General features: G+C 32.9%; 2 protein-coding genes across 6 annotated transcripts in view; one reads left to right on the top strand and one right to left on the bottom strand.

Moving 5' to 3' along the window:
- Positions 1–24,367, bottom strand: part of LOC143080969 (anamorsin homolog) — a 79,847-nt gene that overhangs the window by 14,490 nt on the left and 40,990 nt on the right. Inside the window, exon 1 of one of the 4 annotated variants that reach the window (XM_076257174.1) lies at positions 1,099–1,184. The exons of 1 other annotated variant lie outside the window; for it this stretch is intronic. Coding sequence is in view for 1 of the 3 variants with exons in the window: in XM_076257173.1 (XP_076113288.1) it covers positions 1,045–1,056 (12 nt within the window). In the remaining 2 variants the exon portion in view is untranslated. 2 more of the 4 variants (XM_076257175.1, XM_076257173.1) reach the window with 2 other exon arrangements.
- On the top strand, positions 1,423–23,946 carry LOC143080968 (targeting protein for Xklp2 homolog). 2 transcript variants are annotated; one of them, XM_076257171.1, is made up of 15 exons: positions 1,423–1,581; positions 6,927–7,103; positions 12,135–12,170; positions 12,755–12,851; positions 13,495–13,584; positions 14,806–15,090; positions 15,563–15,857; positions 16,179–16,359; positions 16,768–16,915; positions 17,514–17,724; positions 18,086–18,190; positions 19,453–19,620; positions 20,854–20,997; positions 22,828–22,930; positions 23,512–23,946. In XM_076257171.1, exons 1-15 carry the CDS (start codon positions 1,479–1,481, stop codon positions 23,805–23,807), a joined length of 2,439 nt encoding a protein of 812 aa, XP_076113286.1. In that variant the 5' UTR covers positions 1,423–1,478; the 3' UTR covers positions 23,808–23,946. The 2 variants fall into 2 exon arrangements, with proteins under 2 accessions (XP_076113286.1, XP_076113285.1); XM_076257170.1 differs by lacking the exon at positions 19,453–19,620 and adding an exon at positions 18,781–18,951 and having other exon boundaries at positions 23,512–23,943.

Below are 24,367 nucleotides of genomic sequence, written 5' to 3'. Positions count from 1 at the left end.
ACTTTATATATCCTTTTTATTTATATAAAAACAAAATCTTCTTGTCTGCAGGATTGCAAATTCGTAACTTCAAGGGCGAACTTGTAAACAGGGCGAGTTGTCCCGATACCAAATTCACGCATGCGTAATACAAATATCTACAGTTAAAACATCCTGTTACAAGTAAACAAATAACGTTCATGTGGATGAGATGAAATCTAATAATTTAAATAAATAAAAGGGTCATATTTACGATAGTGATTGTTTTACAATCATAATTTACAAATTAAATGATTCAGATGCCTAATCATGTGTAAAAATCGGTGTCAGGAATCTAAGTTGTTTTGAAATTGTAATACACGAAATGAATGCGGCATACGGAGACTCAATGCCAATGGTCAGCCCCTTAAGTCTTCAGAAGACTTGACGTCTTCTTCCACTAATAAAACCAAAATGTATATGCAGTATAATTAATGTTTATTTCAAAACGGGTTATCTCGAAACGTGGGGCATTCTTACTTTATGGGCCGAGTAATCATAGGCCGAGTTTACTATATATAGCGACTGGTTTACGGTAGAAATTTTACCCTCCAGTATCAGTATCTGTATGTAAATAAAGAGATTGCCAAACCAGTGTAGACAATATTGGACGAAGTTGTTAGATATGACCAGCTTTTGGACTGTACTTTGCCGAAAGTACAACAGATTGATGTTCAATGACAAATAAATTTACTAGCCCCTTGGGCTACCGCGCCACAGACATTTACTATGCGTGCTAGCGTTATTGTCGAACCCTGTTTGGGGTGCAAGACATTTTTTCTTGTAACAACAAAATTTAAAAATTGCGGCAGTGATGTCTTGTAATGAATGATAGACAAAAAGCATTAAGGTCACATTCTAGAATTTTCTTCAAGAGCTTTTCCCAAATAAAAGGTTGTATAATGACTGTCAAAACGTTGGTGTCTTATTCGAACTGAACAACAACAGTATAACTTACTTGATTGCCATTTATAGAAAATAAAGGGGTAAAAAAATCGATAATTTAAACCTCTTTAATACATGTACCACTTTGTCCATAGGGTAATGAAAAACATTATTAATTCAGAACAAATAACCTACTTTCAGTTTGTTACTACTTTCTTCTTAATGACCTTCACCTTGAACAGGAAGTCCGAAACATAATTGCAATCTATTCAAATTCGAAAAGGGAAATATATTTTTCAAGTCCTTTATTAGAAACATTATTTCATAATTTATTTTCTTTGAATTTCATAATTGTTTCATTTGAAGTTTTAATTAAACTAGACTGGTTTCTTGTAATTTTTCTGTTTAGCTCATAGTCCTGTATTTTGTAAAGACAATACCAGTCTAGATTGGAAATTATTTGACCAATCACAGAGACTTTTTCTTACTGCAACACCTTTTTTTTTAGTATGATTTTGATTGGTCAAAATTGAAAGTGCGGGTAGATTGAATGTTGAAGGGAAATCAAAATAGGAATGGAGGATCCTAAAAATATGGATTGTAGTTGGGAATTTAACGCGCCTCAGTTTGTTGATTTCTCAACTGCATGTGACGATGAAGATGTTGATCGTTGGTTTGGTAAATAAATAAGCACCCATTATCGGCATACACATATATTATCCAAATAGTGACATATGATATAAATTATAATTTTGTGTGCCATTACATTCTTTGACTTAATATCAAATTATGTGTAAAATCAATAAGTAAAAAGTTACAAGAACTTAACTTCCTACATAGGCATAGGCCATATTTTGACAGTCCCAGACATAAGAAACATATTGTCAAACCTCGGTTGCTCTAGCTTGCCATTTGGAAATTGAAGACATTTTTAATTTTAATGACTAAAGTAGTAAGGGGTACAAGTCAAATCGGCACCTGGTCAAATCGGCACCCATAGAAAAAGTCAAATCGGCACCTGGTTAAATCGGCATCTAGTCAAATCGGCACCTATTTAAAGTCAATTCGGCATCCAATAATATTTGATATAATATATGGGACTGGGACTATTATGCTAAGTTAGTGATTTAAGTATACTAGCATAATAGTCCCAAATATATATAGATATTTCTAAAAATGTATAAATTCGATTATGATTTATTTTGTTAAAAAGCATCAAGCTGTAAAAATACAAAAGTTGATCATTTAAAGTTTTCTCAACATTATGTGACTGATGTTTTCATGGTTTTGATAAATTTTCTTTTCAATTAATAAATAACTTTAATCAAGTACATAGTGAAAACACAATGTAACACCAGCTTTTGTTTCGCATATTTCTGTCATATTTTCACAACTATATGATATAATATAATAGCGAGAATTAATACACAAACATGATTAGACCACAAAAAGACTTTTTATGGATATATGTGGTATCAGGAGAAATTAAAATTCGAATGTAAACTATTCAGGTATCCTCATTTCCATTGTGAGGACAAGGATAATAGCACGAAATGTTAGGTTAAAGTATATAAATTTGAATTTGAAGATTGAACTAGAACATTTTTAAAGATAAACTTGTATCACCTGGTGTAAGAAAATGTGTGTCAAAAAACTTATAATTTGTACAAAAACCCTGTACAAATTATAAATTGTACAAAGTTATATTTTGTACACATCATATATTAAACAAATTTAACATGGGTGCCGAATTGACCACATCAAGTGTCGATTTAACCAGGTGCCAATTTGACTAGGTGCCGATTTGACTATACTGGGTGCCGATTTGACCAAGTGCCGATTTAACCAGGTGCCGATTTGACTAGAATTCAGTAGTAAGTCTCTTACCGTACTGTACCCCCATTATGTCCCTCTTCTATTCAATGTCATTTGGTCTCTGATGAAGATATTCTTATTATTCATACCAAATCTCAATCCGTGCCAAACTGTTTTAGGGTTTATTTGACCGAAATAGAAATTTGAACATTCAACTTAAAAAGTTCTGTCTGACTGATTGATTTTTTGTCTGACATTTTGACAGTGAGACAAGAGTTTGGGATACATGTATGTATTGTGTCTGAGTGATCAAATAATGTCTTATATTTAAATTATATTCATATTCATTTAGATTAATCATCTTATTTTTATATTATGAGAAATAAATACTGAAAATAAGTCTGTTGGTCCCATGCGCTTTTCAGTATTATTTTCAACCAATCATTCCAACGTTCGTCCCTTGACTGATTTTAAGACTAACAGTGGAATCCGCCATGTCCACACAGCCAGTGATATCATGCAGTTTTGAAAGAAGAAAAATTTGCTTTCCTACTGACCCTAATATTTTACAGCTTGTTATATGAAACCTGTTATTTTTGGCCTTATCATAAATTGATTATAAGATAGGATTTTTATGCAGTTAAGCTGCATTATGCGAGCACCCTAGATTTGTGTTCTACCCAATAAATCCTGAAATACTTGCCATTGTTATTATCTAGCTTGTTACTATGTTATATATAACTTATTGAACACTTTTTTAATACTTTTTATTCTGGATTACAAAAAAAATGACCAGAAAAACCTTAAATGATCGTCGATTTATCCAAAAGTTTTAAAGTTACACATAGGAAGTAGTGCTTATTAAAAATCCTTGTGTAGTTCATTATGACTTGTGCTTTTAGCTAAGATGTCAAAGAACAATTGTATGAAATATTTAATCGCAGAAAATCTCTGAAGACAAGCAGTTTAGATTTCCCAAATGACAAAAGTCGTAGGAATATTGTTTGTCATCAATACGTAGTACAACTACGTCAGTAGTCTATTATATAATTCAACTGTTCATGCTGTTGGCGGCAATTTCAAATTAGAAAAAGAAATTTTCGTAGCTTTTCAATTTGGAGGCAGGTGTGCAAATTAACGGTGGTCCGAGACCTTCCACTTTTGCAAGCGGAATTTCGACTAGGATAGTTGGTTTCTAGCTACGCCCGACGTAGTTGCCTTTATACATTTGAAAGAAAATAAGAAATTACTTTGCAAACCTTTTCACCATGTCCACCAAAGTCTCCAATTAAACGAGCTAAAAACTTATTTTTATCATTATTATTCATGACGGCGATGTTCATTTTGTTCAACCGCTAGCTTTATACAGAAAATCGCCGACAAATATTGTATAAATTCGAGTAAAAACATATCTGATTGACAAAAACAACATTATAAACACATAAAAATGGCGGCCGTGAAGACAAAATTTTACAAAATCGGATCCGAATCCGGAAGCGGATAAGGATAATTCCGGGTTTGACGATCATTTACAAAATAAATCTAAGCAGGTGAAAAAATACATCTATGCATGGTAAATGAATATAAACACTAGTATTGTAAACCAAAAGATATATGTAAAAGAAAGAAAAAGCAGACAAATATTTTATTCAGAAACTAAAAATTACTAGATAAGATAAGATAACTTTATTAGCACTAACAGATTGACAATAAATGGTTATGGCAACAAATTAAAGACTAACTACAATATCTTATCTTATCTTATCTTATCTTATTAAAGTAGCTGAAAGTTTCATTCTTTATTTTCACAAATAATGCAACTATATTATATATACCTTAATGTAAGTAAATCATATGATATATAGGTGGCATTCTTTGGGCCACTCTACCCCCTCCTGTTTGATAACTTGGAAACGGTCGAGCTCCCCACCCCTAAACCATATGAGGGGCAGATCCAGGATTTTAGGTTAGGAGGGGCGCAAACTTAAATTTTCGCCGAGCAGAGCGAGGCTAAAAAAAAATTGAGGTAAAATTATCGGAATTTTCTTTATTAAGCTGAGAACAACCCATGCTTTGCAAATTTAAGGGGGGTGCAAGCCTGCAACTCTCCCCCGTCTGAATCCGCCCCTGCATATATTCAAGTATAGGACAATATAATAAATAAAAAATGAAGTATAGGGGGAGTCCCTGGAGTTACCCCACCCCTTCCTGTTTGAGAACTTGGAAACGGTCGAGATCCACACCCCTTAACCATATATATTCATGTTTGTGACAATATGAAAAATCAAATGAAATATAGGAAGAGTCGCTAGGGGTCACCCCACCCCTCCTGTTTTAGAATTTAAAAATGGTCGAGATCCCCATCCCTAAACCATATATATTCATGTATGGGACAATATAACAAATCAGATGAAAGATAGGGGAGTCCCTGAGGTCACTGTTCACCCTCCTGTTTGAGAACTTGGAAATGGTCAAGATCCTTACCCCTAAGGGAGCTACCATTTGATTTTTATGGGGGGTCTAGGAGGAAAAATTTTGTCCTGCATTTTTTTTAACCGTAATCTCTGTCCTGCCTTTTTATTTTTCACTCTGTTCAGTCCTGCATTTTTTTTTTTTTAGTTTATCCTGACTTTTTTTTATCTAAATTGTCGTCCTGACTTTTTTTTTTGCAAGTGTCTCATCCTGCCTTTTTTTTTTAACTCAAAACTCCTGTCCTGCCTATTTTTTTCAAATTTCATCCTAGCGCCCCCCCCCCCCTTAAAAATTAAATGGTAGCTCCCTAAACCATATATACTCATGTATGGGACAATATAACAAATCAAATGAAATATAAGGGAAGTCCCTGTGGTCATCCCAACCCTCCTGTTTGAGAACTTGGAAACGGTCGAGATCCCCACACCAAAACAATATATATTCATGTATGGATCAATATAACTATTTAAATGAAATATAGGGGGAGTCCATTGGGTCACCATACCCTTCCTGTTTGAGAACTTGGAAACCAATGAGATCCCCACCCCTAAACCATATATATTCATGTATGGGACAATATAACAAATAAATGAAATGTAGGGGAAGTCCCTAGGGTCACCCTACCCCCAGTGGCAGATCCAGAAATTTTCATAAGTGGGGCCCACTGACTGACCTAAGAGGGGCCCGCTCCCTATATAAGCAACCAAATTTTTTCCCAAAAAGGGGGGGGACGGCCCCCCTGCCCCCTAAATCCTCTGCCTACCCCATCCTGTTTGAGAACTTGAAAACTGTTGAGATCCCCACCCCTAAATTATATATATTCATATGTATGGGACAAAATAACAAATCAATTACATTTACTATTGGCAAGTCAGTCAGACCTCATCTTTGATCCCTGTTGTAGTGAACATTTGTCTGATTCGGGTCTCATAACTTTTGTACTATAGAACACAAACTCAGTTTTCTTTCCAGGGAAACCAGTTCATTCATACTATTACATGTTCATACTACGTCAAATTGAACTTCTAGCAGTCAAATAAAACCAAGGTTAACTACCAAGTAGAACAACTGCAATCATTGGGAACTTGTACCACTGCAGACTCACCATAAAAAATATACATTGATATATGCATTGCTTTTGAAACCTTGATAACATATAAATTATTTGTCTTAATAAATAAATCATTAGATAAACATGAATGTACTATATATGAATGTTTAATGTTGAGGCAACATTGCCACAGTTTTCATAATTACGGTTGCCTTGGTTTTTGGTTAACTGCCTTCAGCGCTTACAGCGCTTTGATTTATTTTAATTTTCAAATTAGGTCCCCATGGGGCCTACAAACATTAACAAATATACCCACAACATATTATTTTACCATACAAACATGACAAACATAACAAATATAATTTTTACATGACTACATGTATATTTATATTTATAGATTATCGTTGATCATCTCAACGAGATTGATTTTCTCGCTTGAGCCGGGACGGCGAAAGCGAGAAATGCAATCGAGTTGAGATGACCAATGATAATCTGTTTATCGCTATTTTACCTATGACGAGGTTGTCAATTTCATGTCAATTTCGTTAGCAACGCCACGCGCCTCCTTAGTTTCTAGCGATAATTTTCCATCTCAAGCGAGTAGCATGATATGAAAAATTATCACAAAAAAAGATCAAAGGAAAAATGCACAAAATAGCGATAAAGTAAATTATTTTTATTTTAGATGTTGATCATGAAAATGAGAAAGATGATGAAGACATATGTAATGGAGTGGATGTCATTGAGGATGCTGAACAAGAGATTGAAAAACTTGAGGGTACACCTAAGCAAGAGGCTAGACGTCTTACAAGATCCATGTGTCACACTCCTGTAAATGAGAAAGGCCTACCTGAGGCCTCAGGTAATATAAGATATATAAGTGTGCTGTGAGCAGTGAGAAACTTTCAGCATGTTCATCAATGATATTAATTAATATATAAACCCCATATATAAAAAAAAAATTCTCATTACCCCACGCTACCATGTCGGGTATGGGTACACTGAAGACTGGTAGTAAAAGTATCTTCTTTTTCAAAAAACAAAATGTATTTTACTGTAGATTACCACAATCATAAAATATATATCACCTACTAACTAGTCTTGGGAATATTCCTCTTTTGGTGATAATTTAATATTTGCAACTAAGATTGACCTAAACACCCCAACTAACGGAAATGTTTATAGAGGTATCATTTTTGGGGAAAGACGGCTTCAAGCCGTCAATCCCCTATGGGGTTGACCAGAGTGACACTCCCTCACATCATTCATTTTGTTTTTATACATGTTATAGTGTGGGAAAACCCCCAACAAATCTTACTTAGATTGAAGAGAAGGAGACCCAGAAATGAATAGTTTGACTTTAAACACTTTTTTACACATTTCCCTTCTGTTTCTCACGAAATTATCGTATCTTGAACTCTCCTTTACACTATTTACGTTTATTTAACAATCCGGAAAAATTAGTATGACGAGATATTCTAAATATATCCAACCTACATTGTATTTTATAGTGACGTCATTCTTGGAAGAAGCAGGGATATCCTTCACCAGTTCACTGGTTATTTAAATCATTCTTAGAGATCATGCACTAATCACAAATTTGTATTTGTTAAATCTAAACATAATATTGTTTACTGTAGATGATTTAAACATCAACATGCAATACTTTAATTTGTAGGTCAACAACTTTCAAAATAAACAAAGATCGTGGGGTTACATGACACGGGAAAGAAACGATTTTATTACTTTTTTCGGGTCTCACTAATTAGAGACAAGAAGCGTCAAAAAGCGACAAGAAGCGTCAAAAAGACTATATAGCGACAAGAAAAACATATTCTTCTTGTCGCTTCTTGTTGCTAAAATTCTTTTTGTTGTTAATTAGTGAGACCACTTGTTTCTGTAAAAATTCTGAGAATCTTCCTCCAATTCAGGAGCACCTCAATTGATGAGTAATTATCCACTAAAATAAAAGTTAAAGTATTCAAACACTTCAAATGTGACATTTCATTGGATTAGTAGTCTTCTATTAAAACTAAATTTTTGTGTACCTACATAAAGCTCACCTGGCCTAAAAGGCCAAGTGAGCTTTTCTCATCACTTGGCGTCCGTCGTCCGTCGTCTGTCGTCGTCCGTCGTCGTCGTTAACTTTTACAAAAATCTTCTCCTCTGAAACTACTGGGCCAAATTAAACCAAACTTGGCCACAATCATCATTGGAGTATCTAGTTTAAAAAATGTGTCCGGTGATCCGGCCAACCATCCAAGATGGCCGCCATGGCTAAAAATAGAACATAGGGGTAAAATGCAGTTTTTGGTTTATAACTCAAAAACCAAAGCATTTAGAGCAAATCTGACATGGGGTAGAATTGTTAAACAGGTGAAGATCTATCTGCCCTGAAATTTTAAGATGAATCGGATAACCCGTTGTTGGGTTGCTGCCCCTGAATTAGTAATTTTAAGGAAATTTTGCTGTTTTTGGTTATTATCTTGAATATTATTATAGAGATAAACAGTAAACAGCAATAATGTTCAGCAAAGTAAGATTTACAAATAAGTCAACATGACTGAAATGGTCAGTTGACCCCTTTAGGAGTTATTGCCCTTTATAGTCAATTTTTAACCATTTTTCATAAATCTTAGTAATATTTTACAAAAATCTTCTCCTCTGAAACTACTGGGCCAAATTAATCCAAACTTGGCCACAATCATCTTTTGGGTTAGTAGTTTGAAAAATGTGTCCGGTGACCCGGCCATCCAACCAAGATGGCCGCCATGGCTAAAAATAGAACATGGGGTAAAATGCAGTTTTTGGCTTATAACTCAAAACCCAAAGCATTTAGAGCAAATCTGACATTGGTAAAATTGTTTATCAGGTCAACATTTATCTGCTTTGAAATTTTTAGATGAATCGGACAACCCGTTGTTGGGTTGCTGACCCTGAATTGTTAGTTTTAAAAAAATTTTGCTGTTTTTGGTCATTATGTTGAACATTATTATTGATAGAGATAAACTGTAAACAACAATAATGTTCAGCAAAGTAAGATTTACTAATAAGTCTACATGACCGAAATGGTCAATTGACCCCCTTAGGAGTTATTGTTCTTTATAGTCAATTTTTAACAATTTTCATAAATTTTTACTAACATTTTCCACTGAAACTAATGGGCCAAGTTCATTATAGATAGAGATAATTTTAAGCAGCAAGAATGTTCAGTAAAGTAAGATGTACAAACACATCACCATCACCAAAACACAATTTTGTCATGAATCCATCTGCTTCCTTTAATATTCACATAGACCAAGGTGAGCGACACAGGCTCTTTAGAGCCTCTAGTTATAGTTTTAACATATTTATATTTACAAATATTTCAAAATTATGATTTGGAAACAAGCTTCACACAGTTTACATCACTCATATTGTTTTTTAGCTTCGGGACAGGTGAGCTTATGCCATCACTTGGCGTCCGTCGTCGTCCGTCGTCTGTCGTCGTAAACTATTTCAAGAATCTTCTCCTCTGAAACTACTGGGCCAAATACTTTCAAACTTTAACTGAATGTTCCTTAGGGTATCTAATTTATAAATTGTATCCGAAGTTTTGATCTATCAACAAACATGGTCGCCATTGCTAAAAATAGAACATAGGGGTCAAATGCAGTTTTTGGCTTATAACTCAAAAACCAAAGCATTTAGAGCAAATCTGACTGGGGTAATATTGTTTATCAGGTCAAGATCTATCTGCCCTGAAATTTTCAGATGAATCAGACAACCCGTTGTTGGGTTGCTGCCCCTGAATTGGTAATTTTAAGGAAATTTTGCTGTTTTTGGTTATTATCTTGAATATTATTATAGATAGAGATAAACTGTAAACAGCAATAATGTTCAGCAAAGTAAGATTTACAAATAAGTCAACATGACGGAAATGGTCAGTTGACCCCTTTAGGAGTTATAGCCCTTTATAGTCAATTTTTAACCATTTTTCGTAAATCTTAGTAATCTTTTACAAAAATCTTCTCCTCTGAAACTACTGGGCAAAATACTTTCAAACTTTAACTGAATGTTCCTTAGGGTATCTTGTTTGTAAATTGTATCCGAAGTTATGATCTATCAACAAACATGGTCGCCATTGCTAAAAATAGATCATAGGGGTCAAATGCAGTTTTTGGCTTATAACTCAAAAACCAAAGCATTTAGAGCAAATCTGACCAGGGGCTATATTGTTTATCAGGTCAAGATCTATCTGCCCTGAAATTTTCAGATGAATCAGACAACCTGTTGTTGGGTTGCTGCCCCTGAATTGATAATTTTAAGGAAATTTTGCTGTTTTTGGTTATTATCTTGAATATTATTATAGATAGAGATAAACTGTAAACAGCAATAATGTTCAGCAAAGTAAGATTTACAAATAAGTCAAATGACGGAAATGGTCAGTTGACCCCTTTAGGAGTTATTGCCCTTTATAGTCAATTTTTAACCATTTTTCGTAAATCTTAAAAATCTTTTACAAAATTCTTCTCCTCTGAAACTACTGGGCCAAATACTTCCAAACTTTAACTGAATGTTCCTTAGGGTATTTAGTTTGTAAATTGTATCCGAAGTTATGATCTATCAACCAAGATGGCCGCCATTGCTAAAAATAGAACATAGGGGTCAAATGCAGTTTTTGGCTTATAACTCAAAAACCAAAGCATTTAGAGCAAATCTGACCTGGGGTTATATTGTTTATCAGGTCAAGATCTACAATGTATCTGCCCTGAAATTTTCAGATGAATCAGACAACCTGTTGTTGGGTTGTTGCCCCTGAATTGATAATTTTAAGGAAATTTTGCTGTTTTTGTTTATTATCTTGAATATAATTATAGATAGAAATAAACTGTAAACAGCAATGATGTTCAGCAAAGTAAGATCTTCAATTAAGTCAATTTGACCAAAATTGTCAATTGACCCCTTAAGGAGTTATTGCCCTTTAAGGACTTTTTTCGCAATTTGTTCATCATGTTGCCTTACTTTAAAAAATCTTCTCCTTTGAAACTGCTGTATCAATTTCAGCCAAACTTAGGCTAAATGAGTTTCAGAGTATTTAGTATAAATTTTATATTTTATTTCCTTGTATGTCAAGAAACATAGCTACTATGGCTAAAATAGAACATAGGAGAAAATGATTATTTTTTTTGGCTTTTGAAGAAAATAGGACGATCCAAAAAACATTTAAATAAATTGAAAAGCCAAAATAATCATTGATGAGAGATTTAACCAAAAGAATTAAGGTGAGCGATTCAGGCTCTTGAGAGCCTCTTGTTTTTTATTAGTACCTGTTTCCCTGTGATGAGAGTTGTAACTAAGAACTTTAACAATGGAAATTTAAAACTGAATAGATTTTTCAGTCCACACTTTCTAAAGAAAAAACTTTAAAATCCAAGAGTACTGTCACAAAAAATGGAAAATGGCCCTAGCCTGCAGTTCAGTGGTACACAATCAAGATTTCAAAAAATATTGTAGTTGTTGTGAAATGACAGAATTCAGTTGAGTTTTAGATAATTAGCTATCAACTTTAATCAAATGTTTAGATTTAGAAGATGCAGATCACTTCCATTGGTCCAAATTGAATCCTAAACTAAGGAAATGAAATTACATAAACAACAATTGATTTCAATATTGTCAACCTTTCTACATGTTCTAGCGGTTCTCTTTTTCATTCTTCATATGTAAACTATCAAAAGATACCCCCCCCCTTTCCAAAAACATAATAAAATAGAAACAAGGGCCGTCTTTCCCCTCAGAGCTATTCAGCTCTTTGATTTATATATGTATTCAAATAAAAATTGTCTACCATAAAATTAAATGTGCTTCATGTTGCATAAAATTTATAAAACGCATGTATTCTGTATATTTTCAGATGAGAGTAAAGATCAAACAGAAAAACAAAAAACAGGTGAGTATTTATTCTAGTGCATTATTATTCCAGGACTGCAGAATAGTGCAGATTGTCATTGTATGTATCAACACTGCACTTGTGAGCAAAAAACCTACACATGCACTTACCAAGACACTTTAGGCATGTGACTGTGAGGTTACGAATGAGGCTCAACGACAATACAACCTGACAATGCTTAAGCTAGCAAATGAATTATAATAATCCAAATTATTTTAGTATGAGGACATCATACAATCTTCAACATAGACAGGTCCATAAAATATGCTCTTAATTCCCCTCACCTCATAAACATTACAAATGATTGTTTCCAGCAACTATATGCTTGTAGGTTATGAATCTATCACAGAACTACCATCAGCATGTCAGATTTAAAAAAGAAATCAATGCTCTCTATATAAGAGAACTTCTACTATGACGATGTTTACCATTGCTTTAAAGGAATGTTTTTAAGATGTTTACCTATTGTAGATGTATACTGACATCTTTAGTGGTTAACTGTCTCATCCACCTCTTTACAGATAAACCAGTTCTCTTCTCTTCTCTCTTATATCATGTATATATGTCTGTGCATATATTTATAGGAAAGCTAAATGATTCCTTGCCATCAAACTTATGTACACTGAGTGGTTGGAAGAAAAGGACAAAGTCCAGAACAGACCAACAGCCTGAAGTGAAAAGGTACATTTTAATATTAAATTGTCTTCACTGAGTCAGGTTTTATTTTATACTTATCACATTACTACAAGTTTGCAACCCGTAAATTAGCTAAATAACGCTAATAGATATGCAAATTATAAACTCTGCTACTTGCATTCATTTCTGTGCACTTATCTGAAGTGAATCTTAACTTTTTTAACATTTTTGAATTGGTGCTTACTAATGCAAGAACGAAATTGTTCTTGATTGATTCGAATAATGACATTGGCCAGTTTGTTCTTGCCAATTCGTCTGAGAAACTGTCCGTAAGTAAATGTACATTGTAAGTAGAGAGAGAAATGCACTTCATAAAGAAAAATCTAAAACGGACTTTCACTCTTTCCCACAAGGTTAAAAGGTTACTTCAAAAATAGAAGATTTATTAAAAAAAAATGTGGGTCTGATAAACTACAAGAATATTTTGGTTTAAATGTGAATGATTCCTCAATCGGCAAGTCATTGAAAACATATTTAGGTAAGTCCTCTATAAACGAATAATCAAGGTTATTTTGTTCTTTAAGGTTCCAGTCAAATCATTGTAAAGAAATAATTAGTTTATGCATCTAGTAAATGCCTTCTCTGAAGAAGGATTAACAATATGTAATTTTTGTTTACCTTATTACAGAAAATCACCTCCTCAGTTGAAGAAAGGATTACAAGACTCAAAACAGAAAGCTGTAAAGAGACAGAACAGATCTCTAGAGGGAACACAGAAGTGAGATTCAGATAACATTTACCATGCTATTTTTGTCTTTATGACAAAGCCTCAGAATTTGCAAAATCTTTTTTTTTTTTCAGTGATGGTCCTTGAAGGAAATCTGCTGGTCGTTACTATTATTTATTGTGAAAATATCAAAGTTGAGTTTGTCCTTTGTCATAAAATTTTATTGGGCAAAACTTTGGAGCACTACTTCTCGGGAACAAAAGGTTGTACATGTATACTGAGCCAAAATAGTTTAGCAACAAAAATGTGAAATTTTATTTTATTACAAATTCATAACAACATATAATTCTAATAATAACAAAATGGAATTATGACATGTCAAAAGCAACATGAATGTTTATCACTCACATTCATTAGGCTTTTTGTATGGAGCGCGGGAGGGTCAAAATGCGGAAAAAAGTATAGAGTTATTCAAAATCAATTTCTCAGCCATGTCATAACTGCACCAATGAAGGAGTGGCAGTCACACACGCAGCTGCCCTTAGTCAAAGCACGACCTGTGGCCGGAAAAAAACTTTTAACGTGTTGACGTAAAGCGAAGATAACGCTCCTCCCTTGACGATAGTCTTTTTGGTTTACGAGATATCGACCATTCCTGTGCAGTTGCAATTTGTCGATATCTGTTTGTTAGTCTCTAAACTGTTGCCTATGCACATTAAATCAAGCCACAACGTCAGCAACACTCATTCCGGCATCAACCATTCCAAGAGCTTTCTGACGGTCATTTTCGGGGAGGCCTGGTTGACGCCCCATGTAATTTTTTCAAAGGTGTATGTGTTTTTCTTACCAATGGTGTGTTTCTGAACGTTAGTGATAAAGAAATTTTTAATATCGTTTTAAAAGTACAGGTACAGAAGGTAAAACATCAATTACACGTGCAAAGCTGAAATGACGTGAAATCAATCATCAGGAAAAAAGTACGACTGTTTTAAATTACAGGTAAAACTAAGAATTATATCACTGATGTTTAAATAAATTTTTTCCAGGAACAACAAAAAAAAAAAATTAAAAAAAAAAGCGTTGCTAAACTTTTTTGGCTCAGTATATTTCTTTGTAAAATGTGTAAGATGCATAATTATACATGTTGTTAAAAAAAAAATTAAAATTTACACAAATCAAACCTTTGCAATATATGTTTCAACATTCGTCATACAGAAGTATATATTATTTAGAAGTAGTGCCTTATTTTTTTTAATTCATTTTATAAAACAGGAGTGAAGTAGATCCAAAGAAACTACGCCGATCTGTGGCCAACATCCAGAATGGTAACATCAAACGCTCAGGATCTTTCTCTAGATTACCTGCTCCTAATGGCAAACCTATGATAGGTAAAGCAGGGAATCCATCTCTTAATACTAGTGCAGGGGCCAAGAGAGTTCCTCAGAGGACAAGATCAGTCTCTTCCATACCTGTTCCAAACAGCCCTCTTAGATCTGTGGACACGAAAGAACCAGAACTGAAGAAGTTAACCATGCCAACCACACCCACCTGCTTAAAGTAAGTTATATGTACTCCCAAAGGTGGGGAAAGTATTAAGTATATTCATGTTTTCAGATGATACACAACAATGAAGTATGTATTTTCAATACTAAGTAAAAAAATAATTGGAGGTTGTCTATTCAAGTTTTATTGTGTGCAGAGGATTGAGAAACTTGGAGATCATTGATATTTTATGTTAGGGCTATTCCAGAAAAAAATGTATGGGAGGGTTGGAAGGCAGTTTTTGTCAGCACCCACCACCCAGACAATTGTAATTGAGAATTATAGTGCATTATAGCGTGAAAAGTTGCTCTGATACCCATCACCCATGTATTATTTTACAAAGTGCCTTCCAACCCCCCCATACATTTTTTTCTGGAATAGCCCTTACTCAATTGGCTATTGTATAGAATTAGTTTTTACTAATTATGAAAAATGGAAAATATTGAGTACTTTTCTTGTATTATATTTTAAGCCCTTTATCTTACAGACGCAACCCAGTTATCAAGCTTGCAATGGTGAAAAACACAGAACAGAAAGAATTAGAAACTATTGCACAATTTCGACAGAAACTTTCTAAACAATTGAAACAAAACCAAGAGAGCTACAAGAAGGCTGTAGAAGCTCCAAGTTATGCCCCTGCTCATTCTAAATCCAAACCTACACAACCACATGAGTTTAGATTTCAAACAGATAACAGACTAAAGAACCAGCAGACCGAGATACAGTCTACCAGTCCTGTGGATTATGTTAGAACACTCCGGTCAGAAACAAATAAACCTACTGTAAGCACATGTATTTATGATCAGCAGGTCTAGTTGTTAATATGTATGTAATATACACTACAATCCACATCTTTACAATATAAGAATAGAATAGACTATATATATAATGTGTGATTTTACAAGTTCTGTATTTTCTTTTAATAATCTTCTATAAAGATTATAATTAAGTTAGTTTTTTTAATATTTCTCATCTATACATAAAAACTAAGGCCTTATTTGCTCTAACACGTTTAGATTGACCACTCAGTACCTTTACCTGTATCTGTTGTTACTAACCCCTGAGTACCTTTAGCTATATCTGTTGTATTATATCCATTTCAGACTCACCAGCCACAGGCCAACAAAGGAATAACATGTCCAAAGCCATTCAATCTAACAGAAAGCAGGAAAAGAAAAATAAGTCAGTCAACCGATGCATTAAATGATTCATACCATTCAACAGCAGAAAAACTACGGGCATTTGAGAAACAAACTCCAGACAGATTTAGGTCAAAACCAAGAGGTATTTAACCACATTCTGTTATTGTATAAATATTAATATGTGTTAAGGAAAACAGCAGGAAATAGCTTCAATTAGAGAATATCAGTATGTTGAAATAATGAATTGGGAAACATAAGTTGTTTACAATGAGAAGTGTTGCTGTTGTTCAATTTCATTTTACAGGTGTACAAAAACAATTGTAAATTAAGATTTTTTGTTCTCTGAAGAAGTAATGAAAAGTATACACGCTTTCTTTCATACCTACACCTTCAGTGCATTGTATTTTTTTGGGGCAGTTCCATAAAATAAATGTCTCAGAAAGTTGCATGAAAATAACATTCAGTTTTAAACTTGAAAATTATTTTTAATTCGAAATGTGCAAGTTTTCTGTCGCTATGTTTTATCAAACAGCCTTTTAAAATTATACAGCAGGAAGAGAGCCAGTGACAAAGAAAGGATCTACTCCTGTCATGACGGTACCAGTTACTCCACAGCTGGTATCCCGTACTAGATCACGTCCACAACATATACCTAGTCAACAAGAGATAGAGGAACAAGAAGTAGAAGAAATGAAAAAGTATATAAATAGCAATGAATTATGTCTTTTCCTTACTAGGTTTAGTCTCCCCTGCGACAACAATATACAGATACATGTGTGTCAGGCAGGTTTTGTCCCACTTTGACCTCGTTTTCATGCTTAATGTCGGTTTCTCATGTACAATATGCAATAGGTTAAAATATATTGGGTGAATGTAGGCCATGGGTAAATCTCCTTATGGCAGAGTTCAACTGAACTTGACATTATTTGCATGAATTATTTTTAATGTTAAGTTAATGTGATACTTTGTGGTTGATGTCTGTTTTAAGTCCATCAGCAAATAAAAAGCTTATTCAGGAAGTGAGCCAGTTAATGTTATTTGAATACTAATTGTGTTTTTTCTTGACAAACACATTTTTTACTTCACAAGGTCACAGTCCACAAGAAGATGTGTCACTGTACCCAGAAACATTGTTCTAACTACAAGTCGATTACTCTTTGCTTCTTAATGTAGTGGGCTTAGACAATGTTAAAATAGAAGAAACAAAAATAAGTCTTTGTGTTTGACCCTTGAACGCTAGACAATTGAATGTGTGCACTTTTATTTTTTGTCAGTGATAATTTATTCTTCTTTCAGAAATCAATTCAAAGCTCATCCTGTAAACCAGAAAATATTACAGAACCCAGCAACAGGGGTTAGAAAAGTTCCCTCTAAACCAACAACACAAGTGGAGGAATTTAATCTAGAAGGTCTCAAACGTAACCAAAACAAGTCCATAGAGAAAAAGGAGGAAAAATATGAGTTTCATGCACAGCCTGTTCCTAAAGATATACTTGAAGGGCCTGTGGTAGGTTTTTGTAAATATGTTAGAAACTACTGGGGTTTGACATCTTTCCTTAAACATTGTCAAATATCAAAATTAGTTATTAAATGATTGATCAAAATTAGTTTTTGTCTACAAAATGAAATAAACATTTTAGCCAATATAGAATAAGAGACTAGTATGTCCTTTCATGATTTTATCTTTTGTAGGAATAGAATATTATTTTCTTTAAAAAAAACATTGCTTCCAAAGGGTTATTGTTTATTCTACTTGGTAATTTTTATCTGAAATTACACTTCACTATAATAGAAATACATTTGATTAAATATATTTAAAATTATGACTGACATAAAACATCATCAATAGTTCTCTTTGTATATTGTAGGGATTGAAGGAAGTGAGGGCAAAACCAGTAACAGTGCCTCATTCTCCAGCATTCGCATTAAAACATAGAGTAAGGATGCCTATAGAAGTCCCTGAAGAACCAGAGGTAAGAAGTAAACAATACTGTACACAATATACAGATACATCATCTACATGTGTTGCATTCAGAAACAATTTAACTCACAGATAAGCAGTGTTTTGTAGTCATTTAGGTTTGAAAAAGAAAGTTCCCCCATTGATTTTATACACAAAAACAAACAAGGAACTTCTGTTTCTGATCTAAAATTACACTGCTCTACACATATTTGCTATTAATGACATATGATGAAAATTATCAATCCACATAAACCAATTGTATATGCTAAAAAGAAGTATCTACCATTGATGAAATGTAAATGCTCTAACATTCAAAAATATATTATGAAGGTCCGATCTCTGAATACATTTGAATTGTATGTCTGTGGAAGTACAATCTGAATGGGGGAAGAAACATGTAGGTATAAGATACTTACTAAAGACAATTAATTAGTTAAACAAATAAACATAATCATAAGAAGATGAGAAGAAAAAGACCCAATAAACTGAAACTAGAGAACAATATATGTTATTAAATGATGTGTCTCTTCAAAAGATGAAAATTTACAGCAGATATAATGTATTATCATGTGGCTTCTATTGACAAAAGTTAATTTTCAGACAAACAAATCGTACAGTAGAAAGAAAATTCCCCATAGTGGTATACCATTCCAACCAGCATTGAGTCATAAAAGTACCGTTCCTGAACCATTTGGTTTTGAGGAACGGGACAAATCACGTATGGCTGAGAAGGCAGCCAAAACAGAACAGGTTCTGCATGAGGAAAGAATGGTTAGATAATAAACACATGACTTTCTAAGAACAAACTGCACTGGATATGTATGGGAACTTTTTCAGGAATATTTAATTCTGGCTTGCTTTATTGTATAGATAGTTCTTAAGTCCAACTTCAGAAATTTATTAGAAATGTGTTCTGTGTAATATCTTTTTAAAAATGGATGCCCTGATGGTTTAAAAGCCAATTTTTTTTGCCCATCATTGTTGAAAAAAATACCAAGACATTCTATTGATAAAAATTCATGAAATTCCATCTGAAATTTTCTATACATACCAGTTCAGTTTCGTCTTTTTTACATGATATATATATATAAAGTTATCAAAAATGTAAATGTTGTTAGTTGTGCATCATCAGATATAAAGTTAATTACTTATTCTGTGGTTTTGAAAAGGTTATTTTGAAATTGAAGCTGTACAACTGACAACATAACATTTATAATGGTTTTCTGAAATCAGTAAGAATTGAAATTGATTTGACTGTTTATACTAATTTAGGAGGAACATGTAAAGAGTCGTCCTGTCCCTTACGTGGGTGTGCCATTTCAACCCAAGCTTAATCACAAAACCACTGTTCCTCAACCTTTCACTTTTGAAGAACGTGACAGGGAAAAATTACATAGAAAAGAAGAGAAAATAGCTGAGATTTTACAGGAAGAAAGACAGGTAGAATTGAAGCAGTCCTAACAATGATTGCATGGAAATTCTTATTTAAAAAGATCCAGATTAAAGCAGTGGTGCCTAGCATGATTTTGTGTATAAATCTATGCACAAAAAGTTTAAGCATGTCAGATTTTAACTTGCTTAATTGTTTTTTTGTTAATTGTTTATTTGTTTGTTAGATACTGGTATTAGATATGATGTATGCTTGTACTTTTTATGTTGTATTTCTATCGTATTGCTATATCATTATCTTAAGCAAAAACTAAGTTTGTCTGTCCCTTCTTGTCTTGTTTTTATCTGGTCTACCCCTATGTTGTGAATGAGATTTACTTGGAGTGTAAAACTTTCAGTTTAGGTACATTATATATAACATAGCTTGAAAGATTTGAATCTCTAGCTTAACAATCAAGGTCACAAACTTAGTTTAGTTTAGTTGTCCATATAGATTCTTTGTCCCATATCTTTTACATTGTGTAAAAGTTGCTCTATATAGTATTCTAATACAAGTACTTTCTTTGTTTTAATGCCCCATCTACAATAGTAGAGGGGCATTATGTTTTCTGGTCTGTGAGTCCGTTCGTCTATTCGTCCGTCCTTTTGTACAGCTTCAGGTTAAAGTTTTTGGTCGAGGTGGTTTTTGATGAAGTTGAAGTCTAATCCACTTAAAACTTAGTAAACACGTTCCCTATGATATGGTCTTTCTAATTTGAATGCCAAATTACAGTTTTTACTCCAATGTCACGGTCCACTGAACATAGAAAATGATAGTGCGAGTGGGGCATCCGTGTATTTGGGACACATTCTTGTTTATTAATGCAGTCTTTATTATAAGCCTGTAAGTCACTCAGTTTTTGCATAGAGTGGATTTGAAGCATGTGGCTAAGCTGCAAAGTTGGAATTGGTCTTCAACAATTCTATTTTGATTGTTCTACCTTTTGAGTCTTTTTACTAAAAAAAAAAAATTAACCAGATTTTAATTTTTATTGCCTTATTTAAATATAAATAACCATCTGTTCACATTTATAGTGAATTGTGTATTTGAAGTTCATTCTGTAATAACAATATACAAACATTTTAGTTTGAATATATATATAAAATCTAGAATTTCCAAAAATATTTTAACCCTTAGAATTCAATAATGACATTAATTTATTATCCACTAGATAATTGAAGCATGTATTTGATCCTTATTTTATATTAAGTATAATAAGAATAAATATTGTTTGTGTATTGTAGGCTAGAGAGTTTAGAGCTAAACCTTTGCCAAACCCTTCACCTGATAATCTACCCACAAAACAAACTAAACCAGCTACAAAACTGGAACCTTTTCACCTGGACACAGATTGCAGGTTAAATAGAAGTGAAGAGAGAAAAAGACAGGTAATTGGATCGATTAGGATCAGTTTTAACACTATTCAATGACACTTTTAGATGCATGTATTTAGAAAGTTTCAGTTGTGCAAGAGTTATATAAAGACTTTATGAAAATTTGAACTGATTGTAGTACTTGTATAATGTATGAGTATGTACAAGGATAAAATGTCTTTATTTTATAAAAGTCTTGTACCATAGTATAGTTATAAAGAGAAATTGATAACATGTATGGTAACTTTTTACAGCTTTTACATTAATGCTAGCAAGACAAATCTTTGTTTGGCTTGCTTGCTTTGTTTGTATCAATGTTTGCTCAAGCATGGCAATTAAGATAGGCGGGGTTTCAGCTTGTATACATCATACTTAAATTTTATTGGACGTTATGTTTGAGGTTAAGGACACTAAATTTTAAAACATCACATGACAAATATTCTCACATGTTTCCTTACCTGTAAATATACAATACAGTCAGGATTCTACTTCGTCAAAATTATCTCCCCATTACGGCAGTTCATTTTCACAATCGTAGAAATGGAAACCAAATTTTTTTCGAACATATGCATTTTCATCATCCAACTTAAAGATTGTCGTCAAATACTTTTAGTAAAATAGCTATTCGAACACACCTACTCTGATTTTGTGATTCATTGGATAGGTATTTCACTTGACCCCTACATTTCATCTTTTAGTATTGTAATGTTTTTATGTTATAAAGTCAACCTGTAGCTTTGCTATATAAAAATGATAGAATCTGAAGCGAGATGATGTATCAAATACTCTTCCTTTGTACGTTTTCAAGACAAAATATTCATCTCAAACACACCCTAACATAAAAAAAAAGGTGCACTCGATTTTCTCTTTTTGATACAATTGTTACCCATTTATTGGAATTTTTTCTTGAGTTACATAAATGAAGGGCAGACACGGAAACAACTGAACTAATAGATTGATATGTTATAAAAAAAAAAACAGTATTAAGTTTATATTTTTCTTTCATTGACCAATTATTGTATTTTTACAGGTGAGGAAACATGTGAGAATATTTGTCATGTGATGTTTTAAAATTAAGTGTCCTAAACCTCAAACGTAACGTCCAATAAAATTTAAGTATGTCGATGTATACAAGCTGAAGCCCCGCCTATCTTAATTGCCATGCTTGAGCAAACATTGATACACACAAAGCAAGCAAGCCAAACAAAGATTTGTCTTGCTAGCATTAATGTAAAAGCTGTAATTGGAAAGAATATTTGGGTCCTTTGACTCTGATGTCTAACTGTAACGATTACTTTTGTTGAGTCTATGACTTTTGTCGCAAAAGCTAGACATAGCGATCCTACATTCCAGCATCTTTTGCTGTGGCTTCAACTAATATTTACTCTGGTTAAAGTTTTTAATAATTTGAATAACTTACTTAGACTATCTTGGATGGATGCTTGTTTATGATCAAAAGCTAGTATCTAGAAGGAAATTTTGTTAAAATTTATTTCCTGTTTTTTTGGTATCTATTACTTATAAATTAAATGGACTTTTGCATCACATACAGTCTGAAGTTAAAGTTTTGAAAACATTAATTTCTTTAACCATCCTGGATTTTTACCAAATTTGGATGGAAGCTTCTTACAATCAAAAGACTATCTAGAGGAAAAATGTTAATAATTTTCCACCATTTTGATTGAGCATGCAACTAACAGCAAAAGTAGGTAGGACACTGGGTTCTGCGTAACCTTTTACATTTTTTTTCTTTAAAGCAATATATTATTGTTCACAAAAATTATAACATCAAATAGTGTTTTAATGATAGCCTACTAATATTAAAATGTTTATTATTGCATCTAGATTGAAGAAGAATTACACCCCAAAGTACAGTTTAAAGCAAGACCACCTGAAGTTCTCAGAAAAGAGCCGTTTATACCAGAAAAATCTACCAAACCTTTAACAGGTAACTGAAATTTTATATATTCTAGAATTAAACATTACACAAAAAGAAAACTTAAGAAGTTTGTTTATATCTTCCCTAAAAAACTTCAGAAAAAGTTAATAGTCAATAACTGCCTCCAGTCAACAATCCTCTTAAAAGCAGGGACATCAGTGTAAAACTACATTGTACACAAATTTTAATTTGATTCAATTTTTTATTAATGATTTGTTCAGCAGATATTTTATTGGTGAATTTACACTCTGGAAAGACTTGTAAGTCACTAATTTACAGAATATTTTACATGGTTTAACAGATCATCATAAAAAGATCTAATTCTATTTATGTATAAAGATTTAAATGCTGAAACAATGAACTAACGACATAAATCCAGCTTTATCTTTGTGTTGTTGTAAAACAAAAATCTCTTGCACATGGTTGTAGCGTATCATTGAGAAGACATGTCGTAAAAAATCTTGCTTTTTATTGAAACATGAAACATCACTTTTAAAACACCTCATATAGTTGTCTGCCAACTAAATGGTTGAATCGTTTTAAAACATCTATGTACAAACATTATGTAATGTAATTATTCTTTGTTACAGACATTAGTGAATTTTCCCTTAATACTGAGAAAAGGGCTTACAACCGAGAAGGTTTTGAAATGCATAAAAAGAGCAAAGAGGCTGAGATAGAAGCTGTGAAACGACGAATAGAAAAGGAGAAAGAAGAAGAAGAACAAATGGCTATTGCTAAACTGAGAGCAGAAATGGTTCATAAAAGTAACCCAGTTAAAAAATATACAAACGTTGAAGTTCAGCCCAGTGATAAACCTGTTACATATGCAATGTCGCCAAAGTTTGAAACAGACAGACGATTACGTAGCAAAGTGAGAGTATAATAGTGTGTATCATGTGTAATGATTGTAAATGTGTACATAAGACCAATTTTATACATGTGTAAATTGTAACACATTTTAATTTTTTATACTAATGCATAAAAGAATGTGTGTTAATGATACTTATATTCCTCCAAATATTTCTATGTATATATTCTTAACTTTTATATTTAAATCACCTCTCAAAAAAAATCTCAAATGTGTTCAAATGCATGTTATGATGCTTCTAGTAGTCAAACAACATTAGACAGTTAAGTCCTGACGCACACCAAAACTGAGAGCATCTGTTTAAAACTAATCCGTTGAAACTTTACACACTTCTGGAAGTCAATCTAAAAATCAATTTTATACTTATATAACTTTGAAAATCTCCTGTGAAATAGAGAGTGTTAAAGTTGATTGTATATTTATTGGCTCACATTTTAAAATTGATAGAGGTTAGATGGAAATGTATTATGTTCAACTCTGTTTATACTAAGAATTCTATCCTGTGTATATATGTGTGTTATATTTCAATATAGATTCAGTTTATGGTATTAAGTTTACATGCAAATAAATTTTGA

The sequence above is a fragment of the Mytilus galloprovincialis genome, chromosome 6, assembly GCF_965363235.1.
Source record: "Mytilus galloprovincialis chromosome 6, xbMytGall1.hap1.1, whole genome shotgun sequence".
In the NCBI taxonomy this organism is placed as follows: domain Eukaryota; kingdom Metazoa; phylum Mollusca; class Bivalvia; order Mytilida; family Mytilidae; genus Mytilus; species Mytilus galloprovincialis.
This window is presented reverse-complemented; position numbering and strand designations above follow the sequence as displayed.

What these genes read in the sequence shown, in the direction of transcription:
- LOC143080968 (XM_076257170.1), top strand. Translation starts at nt 1,479, where the DNA reads ATGGAGGATCCTAAAAATATGGATTGTAGTTGGGAATTTAACGCGCCT. An exon ending in AGGCCTACCTGAGGCCTCAG is followed by an intron (nt 7,104 to 12,134) that starts GTAATATAAGAT and finishes GTATATTTTCAG; the next exon opens with ATGAGAGTAAAGATCAAACA. An exon ending in TTCTGCATGAGGAAAGAATG is followed by an intron (nt 18,952 to 20,853) that starts GTTAGATAATAA and finishes TGTGTATTGTAG; the next exon opens with GCTAGAGAGTTTAGAGCTAA.